The sequence below is a fragment of the Dipodomys ordii genome, unplaced genomic scaffold (assembly GCF_000151885.1).
Source record: "Dipodomys ordii isolate 6190 unplaced genomic scaffold, Dord_2.0 Scaffold142, whole genome shotgun sequence".
NCBI classification, from domain to species: Eukaryota; Metazoa; Chordata; class Mammalia; order Rodentia; family Heteromyidae; genus Dipodomys; species Dipodomys ordii.
Genome location: NW_012267358.1, coordinates 3,074,448 through 3,092,740, shown reverse-complemented (window position 1 = coordinate 3,092,740; position 18,293 = coordinate 3,074,448). Strand labels below are relative to the sequence as shown.

General features: G+C 38.9%; 1 protein-coding gene across 6 annotated transcripts in view; it reads right to left on the bottom strand.

The window, feature by feature from the left end:
• Nucleotides 1-18,293, bottom strand: part of Kif4a (kinesin family member 4A) — a 96,727-nt gene that overhangs the window by 21,780 nt on the left and 56,654 nt on the right. For all 6 annotated transcript variants that reach the window (XM_013031673.1, XM_013031675.1, XM_013031676.1 and 3 more), the window contains exons 17-22: nt 17,870-18,014; nt 16,800-16,910; nt 6,687-6,770; nt 6,090-6,203; nt 1,937-2,092; nt 1,713-1,813 (exon numbers count right to left, since the gene is read on the bottom strand). In XM_013031673.1, the coding sequence (XP_012887127.1) occupies nt 1,713-1,813; nt 1,937-2,092; nt 6,090-6,203; nt 6,687-6,770; nt 16,800-16,910; nt 17,870-18,014 (711 nt within the window). The remainder of the gene's footprint in view (nt 1-1,712; nt 1,814-1,936; nt 2,093-6,089; nt 6,204-6,686; nt 6,771-16,799; nt 16,911-17,869; nt 18,015-18,293) is intronic.

The following is an 18,293-nucleotide window of genomic DNA, read 5'->3' as shown; positions in this document are numbered from 1 at the left end:
TCTGAGTAAATCTGTCAGTTCTCTCAAGCAAAAAAGGATGCTTCATGAAAACAGAGGACTGGTAAACTTGAACCTTGAACAGTGAAACCTGTTTTTCCTCACAACAGCTTGTTTTTTTTTTTTTGTTAGTTGTGGAGCTTGAACTCTAGGCATTGAACTTGAGTTCTTTAGTTCAAGGCAAGCTTCACTTCCAGTTTTCTTGTGGTTAATTGAAATAAGAGTCTCACAGACTTTCCTGCCCCGATTGGCCTTGAATTGCTATCCCCAGATCACAGCCTCCTGAGTAGCTAGGACTAGAGGCATGAGCCACTGATGCCCAGCTAAAATTCTGTTCTTTACTCAGGTACTGGTGATTCACATCTGTAGTCTTAGTGACTTAGGAGTGTGAGATCTGAGAATTATGGTTCAAAGTCAGTCCAGGAAGCAAAAGTCCATGAGACTCTTATCTCCAAATAACCAGCAAAAAGCCAGAAGCAGAAGTGTGAATCAACTTGTAGAGTACCATCCTTGAACAAAAAGCTAAAGGACAGTGCCTGAGCCTTGAGTACCAGTACCAGCACATACATAAAAATTCTTATTTCTTAGACAGGTACTGGTGGCTCACACCTATAAACCTACTCAGGAAGCTGAGATCTGAGGACTGCGGTTCAAAGCCAGCCCAAGAAGGAAAGTCCATGAGACTCTTACCTCTAATAAACTACTCAGAAAAAGTTGGAAGTGCCACTGTGGCTCAAGTGGTAGAGTACTAACCTTGAACACAAAGAGGCTCAGGGACAGCATCCAGGCCCTGAGCTTAAGCCCCAGCACTGAAGTTCTTCCTTCTTGTTTTTTTTTTTTTGAAACAGAGTCTCCCTATATAGTCCAAGTTGTCTCAAACTTATGATCCTATAGTCTTTGCCTCTCAGTGCTAGGATTATAGGGGTTAACCAACATTCTTAAAATTCTATTCTTCTACATTTTGGAGATATTACCACATAAAACCATAGTATATTGTAAAGACTAAGGGTTCTAGAATTAGGTAAGAGTGGGTTTTGAATTCTGGTTTTGTTTTTTGTTAGCTAATAATTTTTGCAAATTTCTTAAGATGTCGAACTTCATTTTAGATTTTGAAAGTGAGAAAAATGATACCTTATTGGGTATCAGAAGGACTAAATGAGAATATGTACCTGACATGTTTATCAATCTACGGGTTCAAAACATCTGTTGCTTTTTGTTTTTCTATCATCACAAAGTTTTGTTTTTTTTTGCCAGTACTAGAGCTTGAACTCAGGGCTTGGGCACTGTTGCTGAGCTTTTTTTGCACAAGGCTGTCACTTGAGCCACAGCACCACTTCTGGCTTTTTACTGGTTAACTGGAGATAAGAGATTCATGGACTTTCCTGCCTTGGCTGCCTTTGGACCATAATCCTCAGATCTCAGCCTCCTGAAGAGCTAGGATTATAGGCGTGAGCCACTGGCACAGGGTGAACAACAAGCTTTCCAATCACTAGATTGAAAGATTCTATTTTTGATTTCATACATCAATTATTTCTATTAATTAAGATTTTTTTATTGTGAAAATACCATACAGAGGGGTTACAATTACATGAGCAAGGTAATGAGTACATTTCTTATCAAGCATTGTTGCCTCCTCCTCTGTTTCCCCTTACCATCCCTGCCCTCCCACCTCCCCTCATACATCAATTTTTATGCCTGACAGGTAGTCCCATTACCTGAGTTCCATTTCTGTCTCCAGGGTTTCAATCTGCTTTGTAATAGAATCATCTGACTCTGAAAGCTGACCACAGACTTTATCAAGGGAGAATGTGCGCCTCTGTAAAGAAGAATAGTGTCCATGAGGGGCAAGTTTGAAAAGGAAAAGGCTCCCTCAAAGGAGTGAGGATTTCTAGGGATTCATGGCTGGATTATTGCTCACATGTCTCCTAAGGGCACTTACCCGGAGTTTAGGAGGTGGATTCTCCCCAGATTCTTTTTTCTCTTTGAGTTGAGCCACATCTTGAGCCAGAATCTTTCTATCTTCAAGAAGGTCATTCAGATGGCGCCTAGCTTCCTCAGTACTGACCATAACCTCAATTTCATTTGCAAGCCAATTCTAGAAGAGAAATTAAACGTGCCTGGTTTGGGGATAAGGAAATCACTAGTCCGTGAATTAGTGTCAGTTTCAGACTTAAATTTCTTTGGACCAGAGCCCAAGTAACTTGAAGTGGGGCATTTGTACCTACAAGTACTAAAAATGACAGAACCTCTTGAGCCTTTATCAACAATATCCTCTAAGGTCCCAAGAAAGAGGCTTTGTACAAACAATTTTTCCCCAGATAGCTACGATTTCTAAGTGAATTGTCTTCCCTTCCTCCTTTTTTTCCTTAACATCTTTTGCTTTTAACTAATCCTGATATACAACTGAAAAACACTCCTATTGTCTGTTCTATTTACTAAAGATAACCATATTTTAGTGGTCCTGTGGTTGAAGTCTGGGTCTGGCTCTATCAATTGAGCCATACCCCAGTCCTCTTTTTTTCTTTCCTTTTTTTTTTGTCGGTTGCAGGCTTGAACTCTTGGCCTGGGTGCTGTCCCTGAGCTCTTCAGCTCAAGGCTAGTGCTCTACCACTTGAGCTACAACACCACTTCAGTTTTTTTTCCTGGTGGTTAATTGTTGATAAGAGTCTCACAGACATTCTTGCCTGGGCTGGCTTTGAACCATGATCCTCAGATCTCTGGCCTCCAGAGTAGCTAGGATTACAGGTGTGAGCCACAGGCATCCAGCTAGGCCTCTTGTTTTTAGATTTTCAGACAGGTTCTCCTGGTTTTTGCTTGGACTAGCCTCGAAACCTGATACTCTTATCTCTATCTCTAGAGTAGCTGTGATGACAGGTATGTGCTATCACTCCCAGTTTTATTTTGAGTTAGGGTCTTACTTTTGCCTATGTTGGCCTGGAACCTCAATTTTCCTGCCTCTACCTACCAAGTAGCTGGGATTACAGGTGTGTACCATCATATCCAATCTAGATACCCAATTGTTCTGTCTGCTGGTATTGGAGTTTCAACTCTGGACCATATGCTCTTACATAGCTGTCTTGCTAATGGCTGGTATTCTATCACTTGAGCCATTCCTCCAGTTTCCATCCTCCATTTTTATTAGTACTGGAGTTTGAACTCAAGTCCTCATGCTTGCTCAGCTGGCAGTCACCACTTGAGCCACACCTCCACACCAGATTTTTGCTGATATACACATATACATACAACAAAGCAACCAAAAACACTTTAAAAAATGAAGACAGAAATAAGTTAATATTAGAATGATCAGGAGGGCAAGGTAAGATGGAAGATTTGAAGCTTTTTCTATGTAACTCCATACTTAACAGTCAGGTTACTATATTCTTTTTTTTTTTTGGTCTGTCGTGGGTCTGAACTCTGGGCCTGGGTGCACTCTCAGTTTTTTAGCTCAAGGCTAGCGCTCTACCACTTGAGCCATAGCACCACTTCCAGCTTTTTCTGCTCATGTAGTGCTGAGGAAGTGAACCCAGGGCCTCATACATGCAAGGCAAGTGCTCTACCACTGAGTCACTTTCCCAGCCAAGGGTACTATATTCTAAAGAGAAAGGAAAGAGCACTGAGAATCATAGCAAAGATACAAAGACAGTTGAAAAGCATGGAGAAACAGGTGATACAGAAACAATTTTTAGTAGGAAACAGTTTTTAGCTCCAATACTGGGAACAACAGACTAGCAGAACTAGCTTCACGACAGTCACAAGCTTCCCACAAGCCTTAGATCCAGTGCAGCTTTTTGGTGTCCCATGTGACAAGATAGCATTGGAGAAGAAATCCATTTTTTCCATATACAGAGAGGTATAGCTAGGCACTATTTTGAGAGGGGGCCTATTGTTTGAGACTGAGTAACTCTGGTAACTTTGGCAACTGTTAACTCCCACAAAAGAAACAAGCAGCTAAGGGAACCTGGGCATGAGAGGTGATCACAGGGTGGGGTGATCTGATATGGATGCTCAGAGAAAATTAAGCAGTATGGAGCATAGGCAAAGAGGGGTGGAGTGTTCAGTGGCCCTACTCTCAGTGGCAAGGAGGGAGTCCTGTCATCTGAGGATTATTGCTATAGAAACAACTTTGGACTCCTGACAGGCAGATTGTTTGAATTCTGAATGCTGCTTTCAGGATGTGTGGTTTGTTGCTAGACAGGACCAAGACAGCTGAGCCCAAGAACTGCGGACTACTCAATTTCCAAAGCCAGGTCCCTCTTACAGGGTCATTTAGTGCTGGGTAGGGTCTGAAAGCTGCAAGACTGGCAGGCAGAGCGCCTCATTTGTTCCTTTTTCTCCCTCTAGTACAGAACACAGTTTGCTTTGCTTTCTCCAAGGCAAGTATCCAAGTTGCTTCTGTGGGACACAATGTCAGGGAAGTTGTGGAGTGAGTACACATCTGTCCCCATTCTACAGGCTGGAAAGCTCCTTGCAGCCAGCAGTGGCTAATGATACTAAAGAAGGGAAGTTTCTAAAATGTGTGCAGCCCTGAAGGCCAAAGTGGATCCTTGATTGGCACTGCCATCGGCACACCTAATAGTAGCATCCTGCACATTAGGAACTATAAGGCACTCTAGCTGGTTTACTTCTCTCTGATTGGTGCTGGGAATCAGACACAGTTCTCTGAACATGGGTGAAAACTTTCCACTATCCAGTTTTCCTTGAACATAGGACCCTAACTGCCTAGGAAATAAGAACCAGAATGGAGAAATGGGATCCTATCAAATTAAAAAGATTCTGCATAAGCGAAACAATCAAATGAGTGCAGAGACAGTTGGCAGTATTGGAAAAAAGTTGTTGCAAGAGACAATTCATCTAACAAGATGCATATCCTCAATATCTAAAAAGCTCCAAAAAATAAAGAGCAAACAACCCAATCAACAAATGGACAAATGAACTGGATCAATAGGCTTCAAATGGCCAATAAGCATATGAAAATATTTCAACATCCTCAGCCATCAGGGAAATGCAAAACTAAATTGATAGTCCATCTCACTCTAGGCAGAATAGCTAGTAAAGATAGTGAACAGAAGAGGACTCTTATTAATCAATCTGGTGAGAATGTAAATTAGTGTAGCCACTATAGAAATCAGTATGGAGGGTCCTCAAAAAATTAAAATTCGAACTCCTGCAAGATTCAGCCTACCATTTTTGGGGTAGTACCCAAAAGAGTGAAAGATGGCTTGGTAGGTACCTGTCTGTATACTCATGTTTATAGCAGCACTATTCACAATAGCCAAATTACTGAATCAGCTTAGGTGCCCATCAGTCGATGCATAGGTAAAGAAAACGTGGGTATATAAACATAGAATTTTACTCTAATATTATTATTATTATTGTCAGTCGTGGGGCCTGAACTCTGGGCCTAGGCACTGTCCCTCAGCTCTTCAGCTCAAGGCTAGTGCTCTACCACTTGAGCCAGAGTGCCACTACTGGCTTTTTCTGCTTATGTCGTGCTGAGGAATAGAACGCAGGGCCTCATGCATGCAAGGCAAGCACTCTACCACTGAGCCACCTTCCCAGCCCCTTACTCAATTATTAAGAAGAATGCTATTATGCTGTTTACTGGAAATGGATGGAATTGGAGATCTTATTTTAAGTGAGGTAAGGCAATCCCACAAAGACAGTGTCATGAGTTTTTCTCTATTTGTGGAAGCCATGACAAGACAAAACAAACCAAGGTCATAAAAGTAAAAAGGGGACCACTATGGTGCTGGAAGGGGCAAAATAAAGATATAGGGAAGAGGGGGTAAAATAGTGATTACAAAGCAAGTGTTGGGCAATGATGAACATTCTCAATTGATTATGACGAGTACATACCAGTGTTAAAATTCATCAAACTGTACACCTGAACGTCAATCATACCCCAGGAAAACTCTTAAAAAAGTAACTAAACCTCAATAAGGGCAGATATTTGTATCTTCAAAGGATATAAAGCTTTTAGGTAGAACTTCAAATTCTGTAGTGTTTACTTCTAAGCCCAAAGCAAGTTATTTCCCATTTTTTCCCATTCCGTGTACTTAAGAGGAATGGCTCCAAGCTCGAGCTGTCTGTACCTTTATTCGAGCTGCAGTGCCTTCCATTCCACGGCTCTGAGTCTCCTTCCGTTTATCTGAGACCTCCCGTTGCTTTTGAAGAGCATCCTTGAGGCGCTTGTTGGCAGCTGCTGCCTAAATCGAAGTGGCACATGGTAAATGCTGACTGAGGGTAATAAGATGAACATTCTAATTCAGTGTATTAATGAAGAAAAAAATTCTAGGTTTGACCTCCTACAACATGAAGTTTTTAAATCTCCAAAGACAGTAACTGGTGAGTAGCTACTGTTTTAGAGGATAGAGGAATGTCCATTTCATTTCAAAGTAGTTCTACAGATTAAAAATGTCTGGAAATGTCATAGCAATATTACAGTGTGGTATTTGGAAAGAAGTCTAATGAGGAAAAAAAATTCCAGAGTTAAAAATTGTAAGATTTCCATCTGGGTATCATCTGCTCAGTTTGTAACTTGAATAGAACAAGATTTAAGAATTACTAGTCTAGTTTGCTACTCCTGTTTTCCTTAGAACACTAGTTCTTTAAAGTGCTATAATGTTGTCTTCCTCTAAGCCTGAAGATGATGATGCATTTGGCCTAAAAGACAGGATTTTCTTACCCACCTCCTCAGTTTTACGTCTAAGTACATTGGACTGTTTCTGAAAGTTTCTTTCCAGTTTGAGCAGCTCGTATTGCCTCTTACGGTCCTGATAAGAAAAGAAGTTACATCTTAATGTCAGCTAGCTGAAATAAAGTCTTATAACTAAGAAGTCTTTTAAGGCATTGTTAATATGTAAGGCCAGATAGAATATTGTGAGTTGCTTTCATCTTTCCTTATGATAGCTAAGAACTGATAGTTCTAGAAATCATGCTTTTATGTGAAGGAAAGGCATTCCTTCAGCTTAACACTCTGTGGTCAAAATCTTGAGGTCTTAGTCTTAAGGCAACTATCAGAAATAATGTTGGGGTGGTTGTATATGCCTGTAATCCCAGCTACTCAGAAGGCAGAAGATAAGATGGCCACGATTTGAGGATTGGTCAGGCAAAAAGTGAGATATTATGTCAAAAAGGCATGCTGTGCACATCTATAGTCCCAGTTACTCAGGAGGCAGAGGTAGGAAGATCAAGGTTCAAGGCTTGCTTAGACATAAGTGGGATACTCATCTGAAAGCACCTAAGTGAAAAAAAAGAACCTGGGGGCATGTTTGCAATGGAAGAACACTTGTTTACAAATTGAGAAGCCCTGACTTCAATCACCAGAAAGAAAAAAATATCAGAAAGTAAAATCTGGAAGGAACTTTATCAAGATAATTTAATTTAATTCAGTCTCTTCCATATAGGTATCTATTGACAGAGCTGGAACTCAGGTCTTCTGATCAACATATTCATACTCTTTTTCTCCTCGGCACATTAATCACACAACCAAGTAGTTGGCAAAAGGTGAAAGCCCGTCCTACAGCCAATCACCTATAAAATTACAGACAGAGGCTTTTTCATTCTGAACAAATCCAGGTATTAATGAATATATCCTCTCTGCACAGAGATTAACAATGGTTATCTACTTCAATTGAGCACAGATTTTTTTGACTTAAATGATTTGATAGTTTCTAGATCTTTCCCTGGTACTGGTATGGGAATGAAAACAATCTAATCAATCCTTGTAACCCTTCCTCCTTTTAAACTGTGATAGTCCAGTTGGCAGGTGCAAGAGCATGTTTAACTTGCTTTGATATCTTGGTCATTTCCCTCTCTTATTAGTCCACCAAACTCCTGGTTTCCTTTCTTCCTTATCCAATCTGGATGGTGCAGCCAGCAACCACGAACACTTATTTCATTTAGCCCACAAATATTCATACACTAGGCACTGTGCTAGGTTTCTTGGATATAGAGAATGCTACAACATGGTGAGTAGTCTTACAATGACTATTGGAAAATACACACTATAATTATAATAAAAATACCATATAATTGTAATATAACACGATATTTATTGAGATGAGAAGCCAAAGGACTTAAATACAGCCAGGGGACTAAACAACTCTTGTGACAAGTGAAAACGCAACACTGTTCATCAACCAAAATTCTTTTTTTTGTTGGTTGTGGGACCTGAACTCTGGGCCTGGGTGCTGTTCCTTAGTTCTTCAGCTCAAGGCTTGAGCTCTACCACTTGAGCCACAGCGGCAGTTCTGACCTTTTCTGCTTATGTGGTGTTGAGGAAGAGAACACAGGTCCTCATGCATGTAAGGCAAGCACTCTACCACTGAGCTACCTTCCCAGCCCCTAATCCTTTATTTATTTTTTTGGTTGGTCGTGGGGCCTGAACTCTGGGCCAGGGCATTGTCCCTCAGCTCTTCAGCTCAAGGCTTGAGCTCTACCACTTGAGCCACAGCGCCACTTCCTGCTTTTTCTGTGTATGTGGTGCTGAGGAATCAAACCCAGGGCCTCATGCATGCAAGGCAAGCACTCTACCACTGAGCCACCTTCCCAGCCCCATCACCAAAATTCTTGAAAGGGAGGTCTCAGCAGTGCTTTCAGTTGTCATACTTCACTGTCCTGAACTCTTTTCCTCATTAATTTCTGTGGTCTTTATCCAGTCTCTTAACCTCCCTGGCTTCTCTCTCAAGTATTATTGGCATTTCCAGTAGCTTTTCAGTACATCCTAATTTCTTTGTCCATCTTACAAATTTCATTGTCTTCAAGACATTTTATTATACATGAAGAAAAGAAATTCTCTTCTTTTCTTTCTTTTCCTATATAGTTTCCATCTCTATAATTGCCTTAACTTCTCTGGTTTCATTTTTTCACATCTGTTCGAGACAATTCCCCAATAACAAATTTTAGTCCTAGCTCTCTTTTAAATTCTACTAACATTATCCAATAGTATTTAGAATTCTCCACCCCCAAGATTGTTCTCTCAGAATCAAATCCAATACTTAAAAATTTTGGTGCAGCCTCTGGCTTCTAGTCACTCAAAAATCTGGAGTAATTTTTGATGCTTTTCTGTCTTGAATTTTTGAAAGTCAGGTTTTGCATTTATTCTCATTAAAGTAATTAAATATTATTATTGACCAGATGCCAATTGCTTTCAGCCAGTGGGAATATGTAAGTGAATAAATGAGGACCTGTTTCAATGTGGAGTATACACATTTTTGCAGTTTAATACATTCTTGTAAACGTATCAGTTTACAGACATGCTTCCTTTCTATCTGTCTTTTAACTTTTGTTGAGCTATACCTCACATACAATGTAATTCACTCTTTTCAAGTATGATTCAATGGATTTCATCATGTTATGATTTGACATAACCAACATCTTAGTCAATTTTAGAACATGTTATTACCACAAACAAATCCCATTACTTTATTAGGACCCCAGAAACATTTCAACCTGTTCCTCAAAACCTAGGCAACCACTAATATATTTTCTGCCTTTCTAGTTTTGTCAATTCTGAACATAAATGAAATAATGTCATTGCTTATGACTGGCTTTTTTAACTTGGCATAGTATTTTCAAAGTTCAGATTGTGGCATGGGTCATTACTTAATTTATATTTATGGCTGAATAACATTACATTATATGAATATTCATTTTATTCATCCATTTAGAGACATGTGAGTTTTTCCACTAAGGAGCTATTATGAATTCCATTGTATGAACAGCTCCATTCAAGTTATTTGCATGGACATGTTTTTGTAACTCTTGGATAGACAGATCTAATAATGTGATTATTGAATCACATGGTACTTCTCTATTTATTTAACCAAAGCACTTGCAGCATTTTCCTGTCCCACTAACAATATATGAGGCTTCCAATTTCTCTACATTCTTGCCAATACTTATTATCTCTTTCTGGATAGTCATTCAGTGGGTATGAAATAGAATCTCACTGTTTTCATTTACATCTCCTGATACAAATGACACCAAATGCCTTTCGTATGCTTATTGATTTATTCATTTAAAAACTGTCTTTATTGCTGAGTTTTAAAAGTTCTTGATACATTTTCGATATAAGACCTGAATCAGCTATATGGTTTGTGAACACCTCCTATCATTCTATGGATTGGCTATTTACATTTAGGACAGTAATACTGACAGTGTATAATCTTTTAATTTCATCTTACATGTCTGACTGTACAGCAGGTATCATTCATAAAACATTACTCAAGCCAAAGTCACAAATATAAATACATAATGGTTTCTTCTAAAGGACTTGTAATTATAACTCATATATTTGGATCTCTGGCCATTTAATTTTTGTATATGGTATGAGGCGTTTAGTGAAATCTCTAGGATTTTCTGCATATATGGTTATGTCACCTGCATAAAGATAACTTTGTTGGCTAGAACCTCCTGGGAATTGCTGAAATAGAAGAGGTGCTTTGTTCCTGACTGAGATGAGGGGATATTTTTCTGTCTTTTAGCATTTAGTAAAAGTGTTGTCAGTGGGTTATTCATACATATTTTTTTATCAGGTTGAAGAAGTTCCCTTATATTCCTAATTTGAAGTGTCTTTATCATGCAAGGATGTTGAATACTGTCCAATATCTTTTCTGAGTCTAATGAGATGATATGTGTGTGGGGGTGGGGTGGGGTGGGTGTGCTAGAGATTGGATCCAGGACCTTGTAAATGGTTTTCTCTCACCCGTTCCTCTCTCCCCCCACTTCTCTCAGACAGGTACTCAATGGTTGGCCTTAAGCTCATTATCTTCCTTGCTTTAGCCTCTGGAATGTAGGTGTGTGCTACATATTCTGGCTCAAATAACATTTATTGTATGAATATTACCATATTTTATTTAAGTAAACATTTGTTTTCACTTTTTAAGCTGTCACTAGAAATGCTACTATGAATAGTCATGTACCAAGTTTTTTACAGACATAATTTCACTTATTAGTTATAAACCTAGGAGTACAGTTTCTAAATCATATGGTAACTCTACATTTGACTGAGTGTGTTTTTCTTTTATGTAGTTGCCCAATTTTACACTCCCATTAGCAATGTGTGCAGGTTCCAATTTCTTGAAATCTTTGCCAACATTTGTTATCATTTCCCTTTTTAATTATAATCATTCTGGCGATAAGTTATTGTGGTTTTGATTTGTGTTTTCAATTGAATCACAGGTGTCTGCCAACATACCTGGCTCAAGGCAATTGTGTCAATGTGGTTTTCTTTATTTGCAAATGACATACCTAACTTTATCTTCTGAATCTTCTGATAATTTTGCCCAAGAATTTATACATAGAAATAGTCCATTCAGCTTTGGGTTGCCCATTGTTAAGCCTAAACCTTACATAGAAAATACTACAGAATAATGCTATAGATAAGGTTTCTTAAGGCAGGTGTTTTTCTGACTCCATGAGTAACCATCACTTGGCTTTTTATCTTTTTATGGTGTGTGGGTGGTGGTACTAGGGCTTGAAGTCAGGGCCCAGGCTGGCTTCAAACTGCAATCTTCAGATTTCAGCCTTCTGAGTAGCTAGGATTACAAGCCTGAGTCATCAACATTCACTAGCACTTTTGCTTTTTGGAATTCTTTCTCAATTTATTTATGATCAAAACTTGCAGTATCAGTCTGTTTTAGTGTTACTGTCACCAGGATTAAGCAAGACTTGGCCATGTCCAACAGGCTGGGTGTTCCACTGAAGCATCTAACATTATTGATATGCCTAAATTTATGTCTTAAAGTTTGCCTTCTATTTTCTATATGTCTCATACATCTTTTGTGCTCCTTCTCTGATTTTCCTTTACTACTTTTGCATTAAGTGAATATTTTCTAGTATAATAAATTAATTCTTTATTGATTATTATTTTTCTTTGGCAGTACGGAAGTTTGCTTTGGCAAGGCTTCTACCATTTGAGCAACTCCTCTACCTGTTTTACTTTCCTCATTTCTCATATAGGGTCTCACATTTATACTCTGGCTAGCCTGGACAGTGGACCTATCTATGCTTCCTACATAGTTGAGATGATAGTTATGTGCCATCATGACCAGTTTTTCACTGGTTGAGATAAGGTTTCCATGAACTTTTTGTCCCAGGGTTTATCTCAAACTGTGATTCTACTGATCTTTCCTTCCCAAGTTGTTAGGATTATAGCTGTAAGCCACTATACCCAGCTTCATTATATTTTCTTTTAATTTTTTTTACTGTGAAAATACCATACAGAGGGGTTACAATTACATGAGCAAGGTAATGAGTACATTTCTTATTAAACATTGTTGCCTCCTCCTTTGTTTCCCCTTACCATCCTTGCCCTCCCATCTCCTCCCCGCCCCCCTGCTTTTTGAGGGTTATTTTTTTTATTGTAAAAATACTGTACAGAGGGGTTACAATTACATGAGCAAGGTAATGAGTACATTTCTTATCAAGCATTATTGACTCCTCCTGTTTCCCCTTCCCATCTCCCCTACCCTCCATCCCCCTCATTATATTTTCTGAGTTATTTTCTTAGTTACTGATTGAGAACTTACAGTAAACTTCTTAAATCATCAGAAATTACTTCAGATTTATATTAGCTTAAGTCTAATTAGGTGTAAAAATTTTGTTCCCATGTAACTCTGGTCCCTTTTCCTTTTTCTATGCTTTTATTGTTATATGTGTGTACATTAAAGCTATCTGTAATCTCATACACATTAATATAATTTTGTTTTGTTTTTTGAGGGTTTCACTATGTAGCCCAGGCTGGCCTTAAATTTCTTTGCAATCCTCCTGCCTCCACCTCTCAAGTGCTAGGATTATGGGAAAGCACTATCATACTTAATCTATTATAATGATTAAATAGTGTTCTTTTTAAATAAGTGAAAATGAACTATACAACTTGTAGGTGGGGATGGGAGGGAAAAACTGAGAGAGAGCAAAGGAAGGGATGACATTGTTAAAAAAGAAATATATTCATTACTTGTCTGATAAAACAGTAGCCCTCTGTATATTACCTTAATAATAACTAAAAACAGAAGCTAAAGTAAAAATGGGGAGCAAATACACATTTATAGTTTGCTTGATTGATTTATTTAGTGTGTGTGTGTGTGTGTATGTGTGTGTGTGTATATGTGTGTGTGCTCGCACGTGTGCGTCCCAGTCTTGGGCCTTGAACTCAGACCTGGGCACTATTTCTAAAACTTTTGGCTCAAGGCTGGCACTCTACCACTTGAGCCACAGCTTTACTTCTGGATTTTGCTGATTAATTGGAAAGTCTCACGGACTTTTCTGCCTAGGCTGGCTTTGAACTGTGATCCTCAGATCTCAGCCTCCTGAGTAGCTAGCGGTCCAAGTGTGAGCCACCAGTGCCTGGTTGGAATTTTTTTATGGAGTAAGGAAAATACAAAATGACTATAAGCATTAGTAAGTAGAATGCCAGTATATTTTATTTCTTGTGGTGTTTGGTAGTAAATCCAGGTTCTTGTACATGCTTTGCATCAACTCTATCACTGAGCTACATCCCAAGCCTTGAAAGCTAGTATTTTGCGGGGAGGATGGCAGTACTAGAGTTTGAACTCAGGGCTTTTACATTAGACACGCGACTGCTTTACCACTTAAGAAATGATTCCAGGGGGCTGGGAAGGTGGCTCAGTGGTAGAGTGCTTGCCTTGCATGCATGAGGCCCTGGGTTCGATTCCTCAGCCCCACATATGCAGAAAAGGCTGGAAGTGGCTCTGTGACTCAAGTGGTAGAGCGCTCACCTTGAACTGAAGAGCTGAGGGACAGCGCTCAGGCCCAGAGTTCAAACCCCACGACTGACAAAAAAAAAAAAAAAAAAAAAAGAAATGCTTCCAGTCCTGTGTTTTCCCGGTTAGAAATTCAGTCTCACAAACTTTTATATCCAAGTCTATCTTGAACGGTGATACTCCTATCTCAGCCTCCTGAGCAGCTGTGGTTTAAAGGAGTAAGCCACTGATGCTTGGATGCTTTATTTATTTGTTTGTTTGTTTATTTATTTATTCATTCATTTTTGTTGGTCGTGGAGCCTGAATTCTGGGCCTGGGTGCTGTCCCTCAGCATTTCAGCTCAAGGCTAGCATTCTACCACTTGAGCCACAATGCCACTTCTGGCTTTTTTTCTGCTTATGGGGTGCTGAGGAATCGAACCCAGTGCCCCATGCATGCAAGGAAAGCACTCTACCACTGAGCCACCTTCCCAGCCCTGTATTTATTTTTATCTACCTTTTCTGGTTTCTTAATTATTTCTTTGTGTGGGCTCACATGACCATCTGATATCCTTTTCTACCTTGAATAAAACTTTGCTCCCAACTACCTCTTTGAACTGTTATTGTCATATATATTACATTTCTATATGTTACAGCGCATCAATATAATTATGTGTATATGACTATGTGGGCATATGTGTATGTTTTTGGGTGCTGGGAATGAAACTAAGGGCCTCAACCAAAGAACTATACCTCCAGCCGATATATTTATATGCAAACATATTCTTGCTTACATATATATGCAAATATAGAGCTTTAGATAGTTTTATACAATTTCTATTTAAATTAGTTAAAAGGAGACTATAACATATAATTTTAGTCTCTAAATTGTGATAGCATTTTATTTCAGCACTTCCAACATGTTATATATTGCCTTCTAGTCTCTTATCTCTGATGTGATTTCCATTGTTAATTTCATTGAGAGTGTCAATGTACTGCTGAATTATTTTACCTTGCTGCTTTCAAGTTTTGTCTTTTAATATTGTGACTATGGTATACTAGGTATGGATCTCTTTCCATTTATCCTCCTTGTAGTTCAATAAACTTCTTGGAGACATATTATCATATTTGGGAAGTTTTATACATTATATCTTTGGATATTTTTACTGATATAAGATTTATTATTTTCCTGGAGGTCTCAAGTTGTTTACCACCAAAATGTTTGTTGTTGTGTTGTTGTTGTGTTTTTTTGTTAGTTGTGGGGCTTGAACTCTAGGCCTGGGTACTGTTTCTGTGCTCTTTAGCTCAAGGCGAGTGTTCTACCACTTGAGCCACACCACCACTTCTCCTTTTCTGGTGGTTAATTAGAGATAAGAGTCTCACAGACTTTTCTGCCTGGGCTGGCTATGAACTGCAATCCTCAGACCTCAGCCTCCTGAGTAGCTAGGATCACAGGCATGAGCCACCAGCGACCAGCTGTTCGTTGTTTTTGATAGCATCTTTGAACTTCTCCAGATTATGTCTCCAAATATAGAGCTTGCTTTTCCCCTATCAAGAAGTCCCTTATTTGTAATAACTAGTATATGTCTGAGACAAGCAGAAAAGGTCAGATAAGTCGATGTTATCCCAAGATAAGTATTCAAACGTTTTTTCTTTCTTGCGATTGTTTCTAACATATTTATAAGATGATTTTTGTTGCTTTGTATGTCCCTCCTCCATGGTATAACCCTTGCTGTCATTGTATTTGATCTATAATTTGTGGAGGGGAAGGGCAAAAACAAACCGTTTAAATAGGGATACAGGTGGACCCATTGCAACAGTGAAATGTACAAGTCGTTATGTCAAAAAACGAACTTTACAACTCTGGTGGGGGGGGGAGGTGGGAAGGGATGACAAGGGGAAACAAAGGAGGAGGCAAAAATGCTTGATAAGAAATGTACTCATTACCTTGCCCATGTAATTGTAACCCCTCTGTACAGTGTTTTCACAATAAAAAATTAAAAGAAAAAAAAAGAACTCTGATACTCCTGCTTAGGACCTTGCCTGAGCTTTAGAAACATGGAGCCATGTGTGTTAAATGGGGGGAGGGGACAGCAGAAGGTTGTTCCAACTTGAAAGAAGCCACAAAAGTAGACTGGGAGTTAAGGGTTGAAGGGAGGGAAATGATCATAGCACAAATGCCATAGATTCTTGCTGTTCTGAGATTTAATAGGTTTTCTTGAAGATCATAGTTTAAATGCCACAAATTCCTGCTGTTCTGAGACTTAGTAGATTTTCTTGAATGTTTCTTCATTGATTGCATGCTCTTAGGATAGTTTGCAGAGACTTCATCGTTGGTTTTTATAAATTTTACTAGTTATGGTTGTTTTCCCATGAAGAAAATCTATGAAGTTCCTTATATTACCATTCTGAAAGTACTTTTCTTCCTGAACATTTGACCAATACATTACATTCTAGTCAATTCTAAAATTTCTTCAAATCAAGACTCCTTTTGCTTTTCTAATGAGCTTTCCAAAAACTTGTTACTTTAACCCTTACAATCTTTCTGGATCATATAAGATCTCTTTAACTTGTGTTCTAGCCTCTAGTTTCTAAATATTTAAATTTATTTCACACAGTCCTCTCAGACATCTTTTTAATTTTGCTGATTTTATGTTGTTCTGCCCAAACTTTAAACCTCTTTATATTACTAACAAAATAAAGTTCAAACTTTTTGAATTTGTGACAATTTAGCTTCAAATTGCTTTTCTAACTGAATCTTCTATTATCCTGAAACTGTGGTCCACTTATTATTTGGTGTGTGTGTGTGTGTGTGTCTGTGTGTGTGTCTGCTGGCCCTGAAGCTTGAACTCGGGGCCTGGGGTGCTGCCCTTGAGCTTATTTGCTCCACTTGAGCCATAGCTCCACTTCTGGCTTTTTGGTGGTTAATTGGAGATAAGAGTCTCACATACTTTCATGACTTGGCTAGCTTTGCAACTTGATCTTTACATCTCAGCTCCTGAGTAGCTAGAGTTACAGGCATGAGACACTAGCACCTGGCCTAATATATCACCTTTTTGACATACCAGGCAGGCTTTGGTAAGTTTTAGTTACTTACCCGCTCCTTTAACTGGATTACTTCTTTGTCCTTTTGTTGCTTCCAGTGTCTAAACTTTTCAGCATCTTCTTTCATCTGACGCATTAACTGTACTCGTTGATTTTTCATCATCTGTAAAAACAGTAAACTATTGAGTGAGCGAAGCGGTGACATTGTCCAAACAGAAATGTACTCTTTACCTGACTTATGTAACTGTAACCACTCTGTGCAACACCTTCATCATAACAATTAAAATACTAAAAACCCCAGTAAACTATCAGTCATGTGTACTTTATTCTAGGCTGATGTGCAGAAAGGTAGTTACCACAAGAGAGAAAGCCTAGAGCTAAGCTGAAAAGGCCAGCAACAGATTTTTTCTGATTATGGCTGCAATATCCCTTGCAATGTTTGCACAGTCTTTCCAAGTACAGAATATACAAATGAACACATGGAAGAAATAAAAGCAAAATGTTTCCACAAACTAAATACAGGCCTATGTTCACTATATATAAATAAAATTCTAGGGAAATATTTACTAAGCCTCAAGGACAGGTCATCCTTGTATTCTGAAGGCTTTAGTGCAACCACTTTGCAGATCTTACAAGCTGACCAATAATAGATAAGAATCTCAAAGGTATCTGTCATTTTGATATTACTTTACAAAATTATGCCATATGACCATGGAAGGTGATCAGGATATCACCACTAAATATTGAGTTTTTTTTTCGAATCTAACACTAAACACTGAATGTAAAAACAAAAACAAATTTAATGTCAAAGTAAGGTTTTTTTTTTGTCGGTAGTGGTGCTTGAACTCTGGGCCTGGACCTGTCCCTCAACTCTTCAGATCAAGGCTAGGGCTCTACCACTGAGCTACAGCACCACTTCCTAAAGTGAGGTTTTACAATGCAAAGTCTAGGTGACAACCAGCACAACGTTCTGCAAAAGGATGTTTGTAGCGATTTTCCTGAAATGATTGCCCTGCTCGCTTCCATTTTTCACCTGAAAAACATCTCTGTAGTATAATTCTAAATGGAAACTTCTGTGTTTTAAGTTCCAATGTGGTCAATGCAAGGATGAGAGATTTTTACCCGAATCTCCTGGTTCAGTTTTGACACAGTATGCTCTGTGGATTCCTTCAGTTTCAGAAGTTTGGACTGATCATTTAGTTTTTTCTTTAAATCAGCTATTTGACCCTCCAGCTCCAGAAGACGTTTACGGCGGCGCTCACTCAACCTAAACCCAGATTCAGTAGGAGTGAAGACAGTATGTGGTGAGCTCAAAAGTCATAAGCCTCCCAGTTTCACAGCCTTTATATACACTTCAAAAGAATGGATATTCTCAAGTCATGAAAATGTACCTAAGGAAAGTGACATCTATACCAGATGCACAAAACATCAGAGCAAATCAAGATGGGTTTTGAGGGCTGGGAAGGTGGCTCAGTGGTAGAGTGCTTGCCTTGCATGCATGAGGCCCTGGGTTTGATTCCTCAGCACCACATAAGCAGAAAAAGCC